Raw genomic sequence first — 17,919 nt, forward strand, 5'->3', positions numbered from 1 at the left:
GTTTGCTAAATGGAGGTGAGGTGGGGCAGCCCGGCTGGCTGAGAGAGCAGCCTGGCCAAGCTGCACGTGCTCAGCAGAGCTGCCAGACTGCACCACCACACCTCCATCGGAGTAGGGTGGGCAGCAGTCTTCTTCAGGCCTGCTGGGCACCCCTCAGCACCGCCCTGTCAGGCTGCCTGGGACCGCCCCCAGCTCCGGTAAGTGGGGTGCAAGTGGGGGCACGGGCAGGCAGGGAGTGCCATTTGTCCCTGCTATTCCTGTGCTTACAACATACTATTTGTGCCACATGCAGCACAACTGGACAACAAATCAAAATCCATTACTACATTTCCTTGCATGGTCTAGCACTAGTTCCCAGGTTGCCAGCTCCAAGTTGGGAAATTCCTGGAGATTGTCTGGTAGTGTCTGAGGAGGCCCTGATTTGGGGAAGGTGTAATGCCATAGAGCCCACTCTCTAACACAGCCATTTTCTCCAGGGGAACTGCTCTCTGTCTCTTGCAGATCAGTTGTAATTCGGGAGATCTACAGATCCCTCCTGGAGGGAGGTTGGCATCCTTAGGCCTGGCAGCAGATCTGGCTTTTAGATTCTGGCTGCTAATCCATTTTCTCTCGAACTTTCGCTGGTCCACCATCTGCTCTCTGACACCCATTCCAACCCCTGGTTTTTCATAATTGAAGAAAAAATGGCTTCTATTGGACTGTCAGTGGATTCACTTTGCCCTTTGTCCTATTCAGAAGCTTATAGAAAATTAAAAGGTCAACTATTGGATAGAAGGAGATCCATTGCTTAAAATATCATCATTAAAAGATTTGCTAAAATAGTCATGCCAAATATCAGGGGTAATACAGGTAGGGGTAGGAGGCTTGCTTCGGTTAAAATTATTCAGGACAGCCCAGAGTTGTTTGCGTAGCACTTTAATCCATTAAGCCAAAGTTTGTTGTGCTTGATGGCCAATGAGTTTTCTACCAGCAGCATCGGAGTGAGTATCCTTGGAGTCACGAATGGCAGGAAGTAAGAGTGAGTGGTAGGGTTAATCATCAAAACCTTCCTGCTCAAGAAGGGATGCTAAATTTGCACCTACTCTTGCATTAAAGTTCCCATTAGAACAGGGGTAGGGAACCTGCGGCTCTCCAGATGTTCAGGAACTACAATTCCCATCAGCCCCTACCAGCATGGCCAATTGGCCATGGTAACAGAGGCTGATGGGAATTGTAGTTCCTGAACATCTGGAGAGCCGCAGGTTCCCTACCCCTGCATTAGAACAATCTCAGAGGAGGGATGACTACATTCAAGCTTCTCAATATAGATGGATAGGTTATCCCAAATTTCACACAAGGTAGCTTTCTGAAGATCAGGAGGAACATAAATGTTAACAAGGACTAGAGAGAGATCCTCCCAAAGAATTTGAACAGCCTGAGCTGTCTGAGCAAGGAGGGAAGGGGTTGTGCCTGGATTGACTGTGAAACTAGAATGCAGAGGCCACTGGAATAGCGACCAGACCTAGACAATTTGGTTGCTGGAAGGCAGAAGGACTTATAGCTCATAAAGCAAATATGATAATTGGCCCATGTTTCCTGAAGGAGAATCACATCAGCCTCTCTAAGGTAGTGACAGAAGAGAGGGTTTCTGAGATTGTTCCCCCATCCTGAAATATTCCATGATAGGATGGAGAGGCCAGCTGGAGGTTGGCGTCATTCGGTGTGCTCTAAGTCCGTGATTCCAGGAATATCAGGGAGGATGCAGCCATTTCTGGAGGGTAAGGCTGTTCTTGTGATAGGGGACGGTGCCAAGGGTCTCGACTTTGACATAGAGTTCTCGACCAAGATGATCTCTGGAGGGTACAAATTAGAAGGACTTATTGGTGCATCAGGACACTCAGGCACAGAGCAGAATGCTGAGGCCTGACCCTCTAGAGCCGAGGACGAAGACTGCATTAGCTGAATGAGTTTGGAGGTAGTAGAGCCTAGATTAGTGATGACAGCTTTTTGTTCTGAACTTGGGAGGCCCTGAAACCCTGTAAGGACCTCCTCTTCCAAGGATTTGGACATATATTGGGGAGAAACATCATGATTCTCCTCACAGGACAAAGGAGCCCCAAGAGATCTAGGTGAAACAATATGTCAAATGGGAGCTATAGAAGAGAGCTGGGAAGATTCTATTTCCTCAAGCTCCTTAGCCCAGGATTTGCCTGGAGGGTAAGGTGAGTTCTTCCTACTAAGCACCCTTGTTGAGCGGAAATCTATGTCCATGTCCAGATGAGTCAACGCCACATGTGGGGGAGCACTCTCAGTGTGAGGAATGTTGGTGGAGCTAGTAGCGCTGGATGAGTGAATATGATTAGAAGACAGCGGAACTAGTAGATCTTCGGGGGGGGGGAGCTAGTGTCCATATAACCCCGAGTGGAGGGTCCAGAGATAAACTGGAGTGAATTTCTTTGGCTGTGCAGGTTCGAGGGTAGAGTTGTTGAGGATGGACCAGGTGATCGGGAGCAACAGCCACAGAAGGCCATTGTGTTCACATCCTACATGTGAGCTCCCAAAGGCACCTGGTGGGCCACTGCGAGTAGCAGAGAGCTGGACTAGATGGACTTTGGTCTGATCCAGCTGGCTTGTTCTTATGGAGAAATAGTTCCCAAATTGGCTGTCACTGGCAAATTATCAGAAGCAACATTCGAAGGGGATTTAACCAGATGTTGGGATCCAGCAGTTTTTTCTATTGCAAGTTCCAAGTTCTTCCACTCATCAATAAAGTTTTGGATTCTCACTGGTGTGGCAGTATGTTGGGTGTCTAACACTGAGGGACCCATAGGAGATGTGTGCCTCGCGGGGGCATGCTCACCAACCCTCGTGTTTTTGCAAGCTGGAGCCGCTAGATTGGGAGACTTAATATTCTTAAAGACTCACGTTAATGAGATCATAATGATTGGCAAAGTACTCTTTCCAGTTGAGCAGCTGGTTTGGGGAGCAAGGTGTTGCAAAGCTTAGGATCATCCTGTGATGACTGTTTTAATACGGTAGGTGTTCAAATGATCTGATTTGAACCTTCCTCGGGTCACAGTTCAACAGTTTACTCAAGGAAGTCCTAATTCTATGAAGATTAGACCATTTGCCAAGGTCTCCTATTAGTGTCTCCTATTGCTACTGCCACCTGGTGTTTCTGGAGAACCAGAGACATAGAGGAGTTCATGCAGTCTGAAGATGAATAAGCAGGAGCTTGAATAGGATGCAGTCTGGAGATCAGAATTGTTGTAGTATGTAGTCTTAGCTTCTTCTGAGGTGAAGGAAGATAGAAGAGCCTCAATTTTGGTGTTTAGGGAGGCAAAGTTAGTCAGCAGGAGCTCAAAGGTTTTGGACATTAGAAGGCCTGTTTTGCTAAGAGCTCAATTAAGCCATTAGTACTGGGAGGGACAGGATCATTTCCACTGTACGCAGCAAGGTTGCTGGGCTCTGTAACCCCCTCCACAGTTGGGCATATGCCTTCATTGGGCTGAGAGGAGGAAGCAGGCTCATTTCCAATCCCAGAGTGGGGAGCTAAGGAACAGTCCAGAACAGAAAATCTGTTGGTAAGTTGAAGCCCATCTGCGGAAGGGACTGAGTGTTGACTGCTGGTGTGGGAGTCAATTCTGGTTTGCTTGCATGCTTTTTGACTTAAAGCTGGGTAAGAATTTGAACGGTTACGCTTTCTGGCTTTCATAAAGCAGGGGCTGCAACAGAGGTTAAAACAATAGCTATTAGGACTGACTCTTCAGGGCTGACTAAGCAGTTAAAAATGAAGGTGACTAAATGAAAGGGAATTAAGATTTATGAATAAACCTTTTAAAATACCTGATAGAGTCCTAATAAAGCCTGTTAAAATCTCTTTAAAATAGATGATTAAAACAGCTAGGACATTCAAAACAACGTTTAAAACATTTAAGACAGCTTTAAAAGCATTTAAAACAACTGAAAAATAGGGACATTTCGGTATCACAATTGCCTACAAATCAGGCGTCGGGGGCAATGCTGTTTTCAGTTGGAGCCTCATTATGCACTGTCATTCCAAATGAGCTGTAAAAGAGGCGGCTGGGGGACGCTCAGCTCCACTCCTGATACACAAACATCAAAGGGCTCTGCCCTTGAGTAGCATAAACACACCGAGATTAAAAAGTACTAAAAGATAAGGGCTAAAAGGGTGAAAAAAATTAAAACTTATCTTGGAAGGTGGGAGAGCTCCGCTGGGAGCAGCCTCTCAGCAGACGGAAACCACATCATGATGTTTTCAGCAAAAGATTTCTCAGCCTTGTTGTCCTCATCAGTTATCTTGATCTCCTTAGCCCACAGCTGGTGCTTGTTATTAGCCATTGCCATTAATCAGCCTCTGGTGTTTTCATTCTAGGAAATAACCTCCTCTCCTCCAGGCAACGCCCCAACTGGTAGTGCTCCAGGCTACTATACAACTCCTACATACAACCTCCCACACAGAGGGCAGATGAGAAACATCTGTTGTCTGTGTCCAGTCGGACACTATTACAAAAAAATTTCCCCCTCTAAAAGGACATTTGAGACAATACATACATGTAGTATAACACAAGTTCCATTGCACATTCTCAGTGCAGCTGGTTCTTTTACCCGAGCATCGGCCAAGCACAACCTCTCACAGGTATTTTGGCCTTAGTGCTCAAATCAGTACTAACTCAGTCCTCCTAAAAGCAACTGGGCAGTTCACAGGAGTGCTCTCAGTTGGCTCCTTGTCTTTTATCTTTCAAGAAGGTAATATTCGGGAGACAAGCTCTACAAGCTTCAGGAATAAATCCTATCCAACACACCCTCCCAAACCAGGGAGACAAGCTCTACAAGCTTCAAACATCCTAAAAGCATAATATATACACCGGTCAAACAGTATTTCAAGAGACATAAAAGGAGACCTAAGATTTTACCTTCACCCATATAACTAGCACTAAGCATCCCCACACTTAGTTGCAAGAGGCTTTCATTCCTTAAAATGAGCCTCTAGCAGTGCCACTCCCTTAGGTAGGCTTTATATGGGTGAAGAGAGACCTCAACTTGAAGACTCCATATTGTTTGTGCAAATAGAAGGAAACCTTGCAAGTACAAGTTTACATTTCAAAGGCCAAAATACAAAACATTTCCATTTCATGCAATCAGAATAGCCAAAACTACGTGACAAATTAGAACCCCCTTTCTCCTGGATCATCATCTTGCAGGTGGACAGATTGCAACAGTTCCAGCTCAAAGCCCCAAACCAACAGATAGCAAAGTCCCGGGGGCAGCAGAAAATATTGTTCTTGAATTCTCCAGGCAGGTTGGCAACCAGTCTTAAACATTCACAAAATGTACTGGCAGTCCTATCTCTCTTTAAACCGGTTGTTTGAAGAGAACCAACAAATTGTAAAGTCTCAGAGGCAACAGGAAAAGTTCCTCTGAAGTTCTCCATGCTCAAAATCTCCTTGATACTTCCGCCTCCTCACAAGAAGGTCCATAAGGAGGGCAATATCTTATGCAAGACAGACCACACAGGAGTAAGTTTGGTGAATCAGAGATGTTTTACAAACGATTCTCACCCTTACAATCTTGCTCTTGCAGAGTAGTTGAGGGTTCAAATACTGCTGCCACCATGTATGAGCCTGTGATGTCGTTCTGGCTTCTCAGTAGCTTTGCATGCCAGATAACAAATGGCTTGCTGACTTCCCCAGCAAATTTTCTCCCAGGCTTCCAAAGAAATAATCTCTGTAGGAGTTTCCTCCTCCAGACAAAATAAAACAAGACAAGAAAGCTCCTGGCTACAAGATGTTAAGAAAGTCCAATAGCCTTTTTATTCAGGAACCAAGGATGTCTCCTCAGGTAATCAAGAGAGACTGAATCATAGTTTCAAGAAGCCAAACCTCAGAGTATGTTTTCAAGCAAAAGATTTCTCAGCCTTGTTGTCCTCATCAGTTATCTTGATCTCCTTAGCCCACAGCTGGTGCTTGTTATTAGCTATTGCCATTAATCAGCCTCAGGTGTTTTCATTCTAGGAAATAATCTCTTCTCCTCCAGGCAACGCCCCAACTGGTAGTGCTCCAGGCTACTATACAACTTCTACATACAGATACCTAAAAGGAACATGTAACAAAGGCTTGTCACTTTGTCCAGATGACAGTAACATATTGTCAGTAGTAGCTGATAGTTCCTTGGTGGAAGAAGCTGTTCGTAAATCGTGTTCAGGCATCCTCATTAAATATGCCAACACTGTAATTAGCTGGAGAGCAAGAAAACAAAATACCATTTCGTTGTCCACAGTAGAAGCTGCATTCTGTGCTCTTTCTGAAACCTGTTCTGAAATATTTTGGACAGAACAATTGTTAAAAGATTTAAATGAACCATTTGAAAAACCAGTTAGGATACAAGAGGATTCACAAACATGTATCCATATGGCTAACATGGAAAATCTGAAAGCTAGAATCAAATACATAGCTGTTAAGTACCAAAATGTTAGAGATCTTGTTCAAAAGGGTGATATAAAATTGGAGTATGTTGCAACTGAACATAATTGTGCTGACATTCCAACTAAAGTAGGCACTTTACAAAAATTCCAGAAAGTGTTACCAGAACTTGGTATTGTATCTGTGACTGGTGAAATGAATATTGAGTAAATCAGAAATGTAATGTAAATTGTAAAATGTAAATAAAACAGTCTGCACACAAGATGAGAATACAGAAAATTGGTATGCATCTTGTGAGCAGATAGATCAAAGTGATCTAGTTGACAGCTCCTTCCAGAGGAAGAACCTGTCAAAAGCCAGATGTAACTGTACAGTACCGGTACAAACCAGAAAACTGACCTTCACAGTGATAGGCTAACAGTAGAGTATAACAGTATAAAAGTTCAGCCTGTTCACTAGTTCTGTGTCTAGGGAGTTTTGGAGTTTCTGCAAAGCATGCTATCCAACTGTTTGCTGATGTTTGTATATATTGTAAATACCTGCACCTAAGATAAAGCCTTCTTGGAAGTAAAACTACTTCGTGGTGTGGTGTTTATTCTGCTGTGCCTAGTCTGTTGCAGCTGCATTTAGCCTGCCTCGGTAATGCAGCTTTCGCTGGATAAAGACGGCTCTGCATCAGTATTGTATAGCTGTTAGGGTTTCAGAGTAGGGTCTGGGGGACCTAGTGTAGGTCTTGCTATAGAAGTTCACTGGGTGATTTTGGATCAATCACATACTTGAGCCTAACCTGCTTTACAGGATTATTGTGTAGATAAAAAGGAAGAACAGAGACTAATGTAACTGACTTTGGTTCCCGCTGTTGAGAAAGACCACGATTTCCCAAGGTAGAGGTTGCTGGAGAGGGAAAACTTAAGAAAGAAGAGGAGATAAAAGTAGATTGGCTGTTGGGTTAGAAGGAGATAGGATTGCCAACTCCAAGTGGAAAGATTACTAGACACTTGAGGGGTAGAGCCTTGAAAAGGTGGGGTTTGAGGAGGAGGAGGATTTGGAGGGTGGACTCTGCTGAGGTTGCTTCCCTCCCCAAACCTCACCCTCCCAAGGCTCCACCACCAAATCCCTAGGCATTTCCCAGCCTGGAGCTGGCAACCCCAAGGCATTCTCTGTAGTTTGGAGATCTATTGTGATTCCAGAAGAGCCACTGCTGCTAGGGGCGGGGTGTGTGTGTGTGTGGAGTAGGTGGGAAACAGGAAGGCTGATAAAATAGGGCAGAAGGACAGAGAAAGTGACAGGCATTGAAAGGGAGGGAGTGTGTGTGTGTGTGTAAGAAAAGGTGTGGCGGAGGGGGAGTTGAGGAAGTGAAGGTGGAGGGAATGGGATAGCTGCTCCCACAAGTTTCTTGTGGGTCCTCACTTGTCTATATACTAATAACTAAATCCACCAAATCTGAGGATACTTAAATCCACTGACTGGAGCAGTGAATGGACAAGACAGATTTTTTTGAAAAATGCCCCAGGTCTGCATAAAAATGTTAAATATTTTAAAAATTGGGGAGTTTTAAAAAGCCAAAAATGATGAAAGAAATGCCTGCAGCTTTAAGCAGCAGATTCCCTCAGTGGCTGTTGCTAGCCATCCCACAGATGCCAGGCTTTGTTCTGACAGTAGAAAACAGGGGAAGGGGACAGGGCTCTTTCCAAGGTTGCTTTGGACTAAGAGTCACCAGGACCAGGTCTGGCTAGGGTTGCCAGCTCCAGGTTGGGAAATTCTTGGAGATTCTGGTGTGGAGTCTGTGGAAGGCTGGGTTTGATGAGGGGAGGCCTCAGCTGGATATAATGCCGTAGAGTTTAACCTCCAGAGCAGCTATTTTCTCTCAAGGGGCAGATGTTTGCTGTCTGGGGTTCAGTTGTGATTCTGGGAGATGTGGAGATTGGCAACCCTGATAGCATCCTCTGGGTAACCTGATACTACCTGACTTATATAACACAACTAGGCTTGGCAACTTACTACTGGTCGACAGCTGTCAGACTCTCGAGTCTGGAAATAACAGAAACTGTAATTTGTTCTAAAGCCTTCATTACAAAAGATGCGAAGGGCAACAATGTAAAAAGGAATCTGAGCCCCTCGCTCAGATCCATCACCTATGCCCCCCCTGGCCACCCCTCCACCCACAGCCAAATGGACTCTACAATTTCCACTACAAAGTACACACTCCTTTGCAGATAAGATCTGTGTCCAGGAAGTCCTGGGGTGGAAGGGGAGGGGGAGAGCACCGGACATCTTCACAGTAACAAGCAGTAAAACTTTCCCCCCTTGCCATGTCCCCCATCCGCACTGACAGGCTCAGTCCTGCATCTGCAGGCGAAACGTCAGCAGAAAATGCTACTGGAACAAGGCAATACAGCCCGGAAAAACCACAACACCCCAAAAAGGAAGGTTGGTGAATGGAGAAAATGATGCAAGGAAAAGCGAGAGGATAGAAAAGGGGAAATGGTGAGGGAGGGGATAGTAACGTGCCTCCCCCCTTGGAGTTCCATGCCAGCACCATCCAATCCGGCCATGGGTTTCCCAGGTGGAGGCTACCAGGAGAAGCGGCGGAACTGCAGTCCGAGGGGCAGATCCACCTGGGTGGGAAGGAAGGCGAGAAGGCTATGAGGGCTGCCAGGGAAAAGGAACGAGGAAATAGCTGAGTGGGGGTGCAATGAGATGCCTCCTCCGAGCAGCCCTCCTAGAGGCGGGACTCTTTGCCTATTCTTAAACTTTGAATTGTCTTCTGTCAGCTACAAAAGAAGGACGGGAGCTTCTGCAGCGCCTCGCCCGGTCACCCGCACCCCTCTTGCGCACGTGACGGGGCCAAACGGACACAGCCCGCCCGCTCCCCAGCCTCAATCAGTGCATTTCGGGGCAGGCGCGTCACCGGGCAGCCGTTGGGGGCCCTTAAAGCGTCTGGCGCACAGTGTGACGTCACTCCCGCGTCCTGCGCGCCGGACATGGCTGCGGAGATGCGGGCGTACAGCCCGGAGGTGGTGTTGGGCGGCGCAGGTGAGTTTACCTCTGCGAGGCCCCGCGAGGGCGACGGCTCTGGCCGGTTGCCGCTGCCTCGGGAACGCCCCATGGCCTGGCAAGGCCGCATCCCGCCTCTTCCTTCGTGGCCCCTGGGTGGGTCCGGCCACTAGGCCTGGGGGGCTGCTGGCCTTGCGCGGGCGGGGGGGCTGGGCTTCTCCGTCTGCGGCGGCGGCTTCTCCGGGGCTGCGTGCGGGCTGTGGATGCCCCGCGTGGCTTTGCAGCCCCTTACCTGGCCCCTGTGCTCTCTTTTTGTCCCAACAGCAGACCATGGAGATGAAGATGACTCCGATTCTTCTTTTGATATGGCAAGTAACAGTCGGAGGGGGAGAAAGATCGGAGCTGGAGGGCGAATTAGCTCGAAGTCCCCCTCAGAAAGGCAAGCAAGGCAGGATGCAGACAGCTGGGGGTGGGGGCATTTGTGTGCACCTCCCTTGCTTGCCTTTCTGAACCCTCTGAGGGGGCTTTGAGCTAATTTGCTTTCCAGGTGTTCTGCTCGTACTTCTGAAGAAAATGCCTCATGCTGCTCCCCAAAGGGGTCTGAGGCCACATCTCTCTTGGTTATTTGTATTTTGTATTTGTAATTCGATTTATACCCCGCCCTATTCCCGAAGGGCTCAAGGCAGCTAACAACATAATAAAACAATATACATTGTAACAAAGTAAATACTAATAACATACATGAAAACTACATAATAAGAATGAAATTTCTGATGGTGACTTAAATACCCCAAGCCTAACAATTAACTAATAACAATAACAGCAGCACTACGTAATATATATCAATACATCAGTACTAAATTCATACTATCAATACATTAACAAAACATCAGTATATTAAAAATACATCAATAATACGTTAGCAATCCAACAGCATAACAAATATCAACACATAGACAATATCAATTAACAATATGTCAATACATTTACAACCGTAAGTTCACAATGTATCAATACATCAACTCTATGCCAGTGCATTAACAATAACTAAAGCATTAACAATAGTGCTAAGACTACATTAACTGAAACTGCTGCAAAAGAGGCAACCTGGCACCCCTACCTAATTACTCCAGAAGGAGCTGGCTACATTTATTCCATCTGTTGCAGGAGCGGGAAGTGGGTCATGGCACTGTACAGAATTGTGTAAGCAAAAAATCAAGTGGTTAAAAGTTTTTTTTAATTAAGATGAGAGCCCTAACACCTGGACTTCTTCATGCCTGGGGATAAAGCCAGAGGGGCTTATGGAAGGTTGAGCATGCAGAGCAATTGGGGAGGAGGTGCACCAGTAGCATTCTCCACAGCCTCCTGAGATGCTTGTTGAGCCCCTTGTCTGTTTAAACAACTGGGACGTTCCCCCATCCATTTTTTCATCTGCTTTTTCATCTCCTGGTTCAGGAGGTGAACCTAGTCGAATGGCAGAGCAGTGCTGAAGAGGATAGTGAAAACGAACTCGACATTATTAATCTTCCTAAAACGCCAGAGACCTGCCTACAGATGAATATGGTTTATCAGGAAGTTATTGAAGAGAAGATCAAGGAGGTCAATGTTTTGCTTGCTGAAAACAAAGAACAGCAGGTGAGCAAAGTTGGAGCTGCTCTAAGGATCTTCTGAAAATTTTTACTTAGGGACGGGGTGTACTGGAGAAAGCAATATTTTTCTGCCTGTGAAGGGAGGTATCTTTGAATTGGTTGAACTTCCTTGACCTTCAGGTAGGGCACCTGCAAATTAATTGTAAAGACTTTGATTTATGGATGGGGGCTCTTACTGCTCCTGCAAGGATCTTTCTTCATTCTTTACTGTAGTTTAGGCCCATCTCCTCTGTTATTTCTGTTCTGCTGTTTCTTTCAAATACCAAAACATCTCAATTTTTTACAGTCTTGTGACTGCTCCTGGTATTAGTGTCTTGTGCTGGTACTTCAGATTTGGGAAGCTGGGAAGGTTCTTCCTCTGCAGAGGTTTTATGTGCCTTTGGAGTGCTGCTGAGTCAGCATGCCTCTGTCACTAAGGCTTTGACATGCAGTTCTTGGCAACACCACGGTTGGTTCCAGTAGTGGGATATGGCTGGGCAGAGGCATAGCTCCAAGGGGGAAGGGGTGTGCGACACACCGGGCGTGTGCCCCTGTGGGGGCGTGGTGGGGGTGTTCCGGGGATGTTCCAGGACCAGGGCGGAGGATACACCAGTGCACCAGCCGCTTTTCTCCCTTGCTATACTCTGTGGTTGTGCCATTCTGGGTCACAGTATGGGATTTCCTAAAAGGTCCTTCAGGTATTGCACAGGGACCAGTTTGAACCTGACAGGTGCATCCCTCTGTGAATTTTGTTCCTCAAGAGAGCATTCTTCGAACCTGTTTTTTCATACCTCATTTCCCCAGAAAGATCTCTGCATTTTCCAAAAGGCATCCATTGCTTTAAGAGCCAATTCAGCTTCCCCAGTTCCAAAGTGAGCTTTCCATTCCTTAGCAGCTTGGCAAACTACATACTGGGGAAATCTAATCCCAGCCAGATAACAAAATCTTTGTGATTAATTTGCCAGTGGCCTTATTTTGGAGATGTAACCCATTTGAAGACACCTTCCAGTTCCCTGCTGATAAGAAAGCCTCACAGTGAGGCTGAGGTTTCGTTCTTACTACTCTTGACTCTTTAGCAGAGGTTGGCAGCGTTCTCATCTATTCTCTGAGGAGATGGAGCAGGAAGATGGAGAAGCCTTTTCAGTCAAGAAAACCTGATCCACCAGCACTATGCAAGTCTGGATGTTATGGTCCGAAAGGGCAGATGAGACAGGGGACTTTGTTATAGAGTCATTCTCTTTGTAAACAAACTTGAAATTCCTTTGTATTTATAAGTAACTGAAGTGCCTCGCTTTGTAAGTTTAGTTTGTTCACTTTGTGTAAAAGGGTCCCCTGTTGAGCTGCATCTCATGGATCAGTCAAGTGCATGTGAGCCCTGTGGTGGCCTACTCACTTCTTCCTCTCCCTCCCTCATGTGTTGATTGGTGGCTTCTCCAGTCACCACCTGCATTTGCCAGCAAGCCCTGTCCATGTTGTGCCATTGGCGCAGGGGGCGGGGGGGGGGGGGGGGGCTTGCCATCGAATTTAGTTCTTCAAAAATTTAGTTCTTCAAGTCTCATTTGTCTAGCCCCATGAATTAATTTGCATGTGACATTTGTGTACGAAAGTGGTTGGTGTCATGACTGTCAGTCTCCTCACAAAACCAGACTCTGGGTTGCAGAAATTTTCATTTCACATTTAATTTATATCACACCCTTCCCCAAAAGGTTCAGGTTTATTGCATCAGAGTACAAACTGGTACACACCGAAGGTTTCTCTGATTCTGCCATTCACACAGACACTAGCAGTCTATGTGTCCAGCTAAGCACCCCCTCTCCTAACGCCGAAAAGCTCAAAGCATTCTCAGTCTACTGTGCAGCCCTCTCCAAGGCCGAGGCTAGAAGATTCATTATTGCAATTTTAAACGAAGCACAAGTGTAAGCAAGGAACTCTTTGGGGCCACAATCTCCGAGGCAGCCCTGGGTGGTGATGGTGAGACCCAAGGGGGCTGGGGCTTGGTCGTTGGACTGTGTGTCTTTCAAGCCTCCTCCGATTCTCTGCTAATCCAGTCATTGATATGCATTGTTGATGTACTCCTCTTGTTTTGGTTCATGGTAGGAAAAACTCACCAGGGAGCTTGCTGGACCTAGAGCAGCAAAATCCAGTGATGGCAAAGCCATGCCAACAAACATATTCTTGGGCCATTTTAAGAGGCCGTACTTTAAGGATAAGACATCAGGAATGGTAAGTATATTGGAGCCCTTCATCATGAACTGGGCATCTTCCTTGACTTGCAGTCTGCTTTTTGGAGTGACAGTTAGGAAGACTGCTTTAATGCAAGTGCTGTTTCCTTCGGCATTCTGGCCAACCCTGATTTGGGCGCTCACAGTCTAGATCTCTGCTTTCACTAAACTATCAATGATTGCCTGATGTCAGATGGCACTTTTACAGGCATGTGGGTTGTCTTGTGGCAGGAATAGTCTCCTGGAGCTGAGAAGGTGGTAGAGTTGACTTGTGTGGCTTGTCTGGTTCTTCTCCCAGGGTCCTCCTAGCAACAGCGATGCCCGAGACAAGGCAATGCAAGGCATGAAACCTTTTGAGGATCTGATCACTATAAAATGTAAGAAAGTTTTGTGTACTCAGCTGTTCATTTGTGAACCACTGCCAGGACTGATGAGAGTTGGGGTCCTTGCTTGGTGTTGCCTGCAAGCTCTAAGCTCTTTGGGTATCCCTAATGAACAGAGGTATTCCTGAAACCGTTCAGGCGAGTCTTAATTAAGATTTACCCATCGATGAGGGGACTTCTGTAAGCCATCCCTGTTCCTTCTTCTCCAGGGAAGAGCCGAGAGAAGCTGTTGCTGCGTCAGGCTGTGGTGAGTGATCATTTGCAGCGTCTGCTTCAGCCAAAACTTCTGAAGTAAGTATGGATCCCACCAAAATATTTTCAGGCTAGGGGTCAGGAGAAAAGAAATCTGACAATCCCATCCAGTTCCATCCAAGTTGTGGAAGACTCGCCTTCTGTTCTACACAGCTGATTTATTCATCTAAGGCAGGGGTAGGGAACCTGCGGCTCTCCAGATGTTCAGGAACTACAATTCCCATCAGCCCCTTCCTGCATGGCCAATTGGGCTGCATGGCCAATTGGGCAGGGGCTCTCCAGATATCATGGACTACAGTTCCCATTAGCCCCTGCCTTAGATGCTGAGAGAAACAGAAGTTACCTTTCCTAGAGAGCCAGTTGTCTGACAGAATGGGGGAGGGAGGCAGAGGCGTTCCTCCCATTGGGCAAAGTGGGCAGTTGCACAGGGGGACCTTGTGGGGGCCGCAAAAACTGCAGGTTCGTTTGTGGAATTTTTTGTATTTTCAATGTTTTTCCATTTTTGGCCTGCAGAGAGTGCAGTTTTTAGACTAGCAGCACAAAAATTCAGGGATTTGTTGAGAGACTCTCCTGCTGATCTCTGCCAGGTTTGGTGAGGTTTGGTGTAGGGAGTCCAAAGTTATGGACTCTCAAAGGGGAGAGTCCACAGTTACCTCTGTGTAACAATCCATTGTTTCCAATGGGAGCTAATAGGAGATGGGGGCTACACCTTTGAGGGTCCATAACTTTGGACTCCCTACACCAAACCTCACCAAACCTGGGTGGCATCATCATTAGGTCTCACAAAGATACTCTGACATTTTGGTGCTGCTATCTTAATAATTGCACCCCTGACTGCAGGCACCCCCTACATTTCTCCAGATTTTCCTTTTAAATCCACCCCCTTTCTGCCAATGCTTGTTTTCTTTCTTTCTTTTATCCTCTCAATGCCTAATAAAAGTTGTTGTTGTTGTTATTATTAATCCCCCCCCAAACAGCATCACTTTCAATGTTGTTTAAACTGGGGACCCCAGATTCTCCCTTTAAGGTGGATTTAAAAGGAGAATCTGGGCTCCCTAGTTTAAACACCGTTGAAAATAATCCTGTTTGGGGGTGGATTCCAGCATCACTTGTTTAAACTAGGAAGCCCAGATCCTCCTTTTAAATCCACCTTAAAGGGAGAATCTGGGGTCCCCAGTTTAAATAACATTGAAAGTGATGCTGTTTCCCCCAATTGTGGGGACTGGATACAACACCATAAAATGTTTTCATAGCAATAATAAAACATTTTGAAAGCATTTTTAAAATGTTTTCAAAAATATTTCTGCTGTGTTCAGATTTGTGAGTTGGGGCATGTTCTATAATGTGATGGTGACCTTGAAACAACCTGGTGGAAAAAATCTTTGTTTGGTCATGGTGGGGGAGGGTGGCCGCCCATTTGGGGGGGGGGGTATCAAACTCAGGTTTTGCCCAGGGCTCCAGTTTGCGTAGGTACACCACTGGAGGGAGGAGGCGGGCAAGAATAGCGAAGAATAGATGCTTGAGAAGCAAGAGCCCCAGATGTGCATTGGGCAGGGCTGTGCTCCACTGAGCTGTGGCTCCCTTGCCATTCCAGAGATGTCCAAACTTAGGGGACACCACTCAGTTTGGTGGCACTGTTCCCGATCTGAAAACACTGCCACCCTGTTGACCAGAGGGCCTTCTTTCAGAGACGTGGATCCTGCATACTGGGGTCATCCTGTCCTTCTGGTCCTCTTTTTGTGTCTGGAGTTGTTTATAGTAAAGTTTCTGCACAGGCTTGATTTTCTGACTGACAAACGGGAAAGACTCAAGGATGAAATGGCAAGACAGATCTTAACAAAGCAAATCCAAGATGTGGAGCATGAGCTGCGTGACATCAAGTAAGCAGGAACAGCGTTCACTCAAAGATACCGTGGGGGAGCTGAGGATTTGTGTGTGTGGCCTTCTAAAAAACCGAAGCTGCTCTAGCAGGGCCTGGTCAGGCAAACCATTTGGGTTGCTTACCAGTCTTTGCAGCGGCAGGTGGAAGACTGTGGTGGCCGCCTAGGCGTCGGGCAGGATCACTCACCCTCCAGCCACTGCAGTTTCAGCCCAGTCAGGCCAAGGACTCCCAAGCATGTGAACGGAGCCCTGGAGAGTCATTGGCTGCTGCTCCTTACCATTCTCCACTGAGCCAGCCCCTGGGGGCAGGTATTGGAGCTACCCAAGTTAGGGGGCAGGGGCCAAGGAAATGGAGTGAGGTAGGCTTTACTTCTTGCCATGTTCAGATTCTGTGAGGAAGAAGAATAAAACTCTGCAGCTGATGACATAGCTAGTAATGCTAGTTGTAAGTGGATTCGAGTCTTGAGTGAAGTTCTGTGGCAATGCCACCATGTAGTAAAGGTCAAATGAAAACTGGTCTCTTGAAATCTTTTAGTATTTAAAGCTCAGTCTAGATAATAAATTGGCTGTTGAAATTGTCATGATGATATTTCAGTTCTAAGACTTTTGAAAATAGATGTATATTTTTTAAAGGGTGTTTGCAATTGTGAAGTACTACTTCATGATTGTTTGCTGTTTTTTTGTGATTGTCCACTGTTCTTTGTGACTCGTGTGTGATGTTCTGTTTGGCTGAGCTTGTGCCACATTTGCTCCCCAAAAGACTCTGAAGATAGTGATTCAATTCAAGTGCATTCTGCCCCCCACCCTGGTTGCAAGTGGGTTTCCTAACGAAAGGTAACTCTTCCACCCTCTTCCTGCCTAGCCTGCTGCCAGAGGAGGTTTTGCTGGGAAACAGATTGGATAAGTGCGACTGGGACAAGATTGCCAACGTCGATGTGAGTAGCCTAGAAACCAGCTGTCTTCCCTTGATCTCCTTCATGGAAGGAGGGGATGCCTGTGAGGTCATCTTGCTGGTGGCTGCACATTCTTGGTGCGAACAAAGAGGCTGGATGCTTTTTTCAGCTTCACCTTCTCTGATGTTTTTCTAGTTTGAGGGAACACGTGGGGCAGAAGAGCTGAAGAAATACTGGCAGAATTCTGAACATCCTGATATCAGCAAGAAAGAGTGGAATGAGGAAGAAATTGAGAAACTCAAAGAAATTGCTGCCAGACACAAATGCCTAAACTGGGAAGCGGTAACCCAGGAGCTGGGGGTAAGGCCATAGCTCTTGCCAAATCACTTGGCTGAAGATCTAGCTGGCGTGACTGTTGTGAAAAGGCAGGATGTTCACTTTAAAAGAATTTTAAATCTAAAAGGCTCTTCTAGAAGGCAGCCGTGTTGGTCTGCAGTAGAGCAACCAGATTCAAGTCCAGTAGCATCTTAGAGATCAGGAAGATTTTGGGGTAGAAGCTTCCAAGGGTTAAAGCTTCCTTGGTCTGATACCTGATCAAGGGAACTTTGCCTCTCAAAAGATTATACCCTGAAAATCTTGCTGGTCTCTAACATGTTACTGGACTCTTAATTATAAAGGGCTGTTTGGATTATGGCCAAATAAATAAAAATATTCATCTAAAGCCTTTTAAATCTTGTAAGGCTTTTAGGTGAGCTGAAATATGAAGATGGTGTGGCACTGGGCATGGCTGCTGGGCGTGCCAATGAGGAAATTCCAGCTGGATGTCAAAACTCTGATTTGGTCAACAATTTACTCTACATCTGTACCCCTCGTCAATTTCTGTCCACGTTTTACTGGGTTCATCAGTGTTCCCCAACATGGTGCATGAGATCTTTCCTGGTACTAGCCAAGTGTTTTTTGAAAGCAGAGAGGGCCAGGTGGGGCTTTAGCCCAGCAAGGGTCTGATTGGCCATCAGAGAACTGGCTTGATGAGCTATAAAAACACGGCTTTGGTAGCAAGTGCCTCAACAGCACAAAGTTCTCCACTGGTGTGACTGGAGATAAGCTGTGGCATCCATTTTGGGGTTGGCTCCGCATAGCTGTTCCCACCACACTATCAGAATTCCAAAGGCACCCACAGGCTCGAAGAGACTCCTGCACAGCACGTCAGAAATGCTCAGTCTGTATATGTGTGTCCTGTT

At 46.4% G+C, this 17,919-nt stretch overlaps 1 protein-coding gene across 6 annotated transcripts in view; it reads left to right on the top strand.

Annotated features, from left to right (window-relative positions):
* Positions 1-8,799: 8,799 nt before the first annotated feature.
* SNAPC4 (small nuclear RNA activating complex polypeptide 4) overlaps positions 8,800-17,919 on the top strand; it is a 97,604-nt gene continuing 88,484 nt past the window's right edge. For 4 of the 6 annotated variants that reach the window (XR_007245902.1, XM_048512646.1, XM_048512649.1 and 1 more), the window contains exons 1-10: positions 8,800-8,852; positions 9,197-9,458; positions 9,744-9,787; positions 10,875-11,054; positions 13,145-13,270; positions 13,568-13,646; positions 13,862-13,943; positions 15,680-15,784; positions 16,648-16,720; positions 16,874-17,038. Coding sequence is in view for 5 of the 6 variants with exons in the window: in XM_048512646.1 (XP_048368603.1) it covers positions 9,407-9,458; positions 9,744-9,787; positions 10,875-11,054; positions 13,145-13,270; positions 13,568-13,646; positions 13,862-13,943; positions 15,680-15,784; positions 16,648-16,720; positions 16,874-17,038 (906 nt within the window). In the remaining variant the exon portion in view is untranslated. Of the gene's footprint in view, positions 8,853-9,196; positions 9,459-9,743; positions 9,859-10,874; positions 11,055-13,144; positions 13,271-13,567; positions 13,647-13,861; positions 13,944-15,679; positions 15,785-16,647; positions 16,721-16,873; positions 17,039-17,919 lie in introns of those variants that run through there. The other 2 variants (XM_048512647.1, XM_048512650.1) reach the window with 2 other exon arrangements.

The sequence above is a fragment of the Sphaerodactylus townsendi genome, linkage group LG12, assembly GCF_021028975.2.
Source record: "Sphaerodactylus townsendi isolate TG3544 linkage group LG12, MPM_Stown_v2.3, whole genome shotgun sequence".
NCBI classification, from domain to species: Eukaryota; Metazoa; Chordata; class Lepidosauria; order Squamata; family Sphaerodactylidae; genus Sphaerodactylus; species Sphaerodactylus townsendi.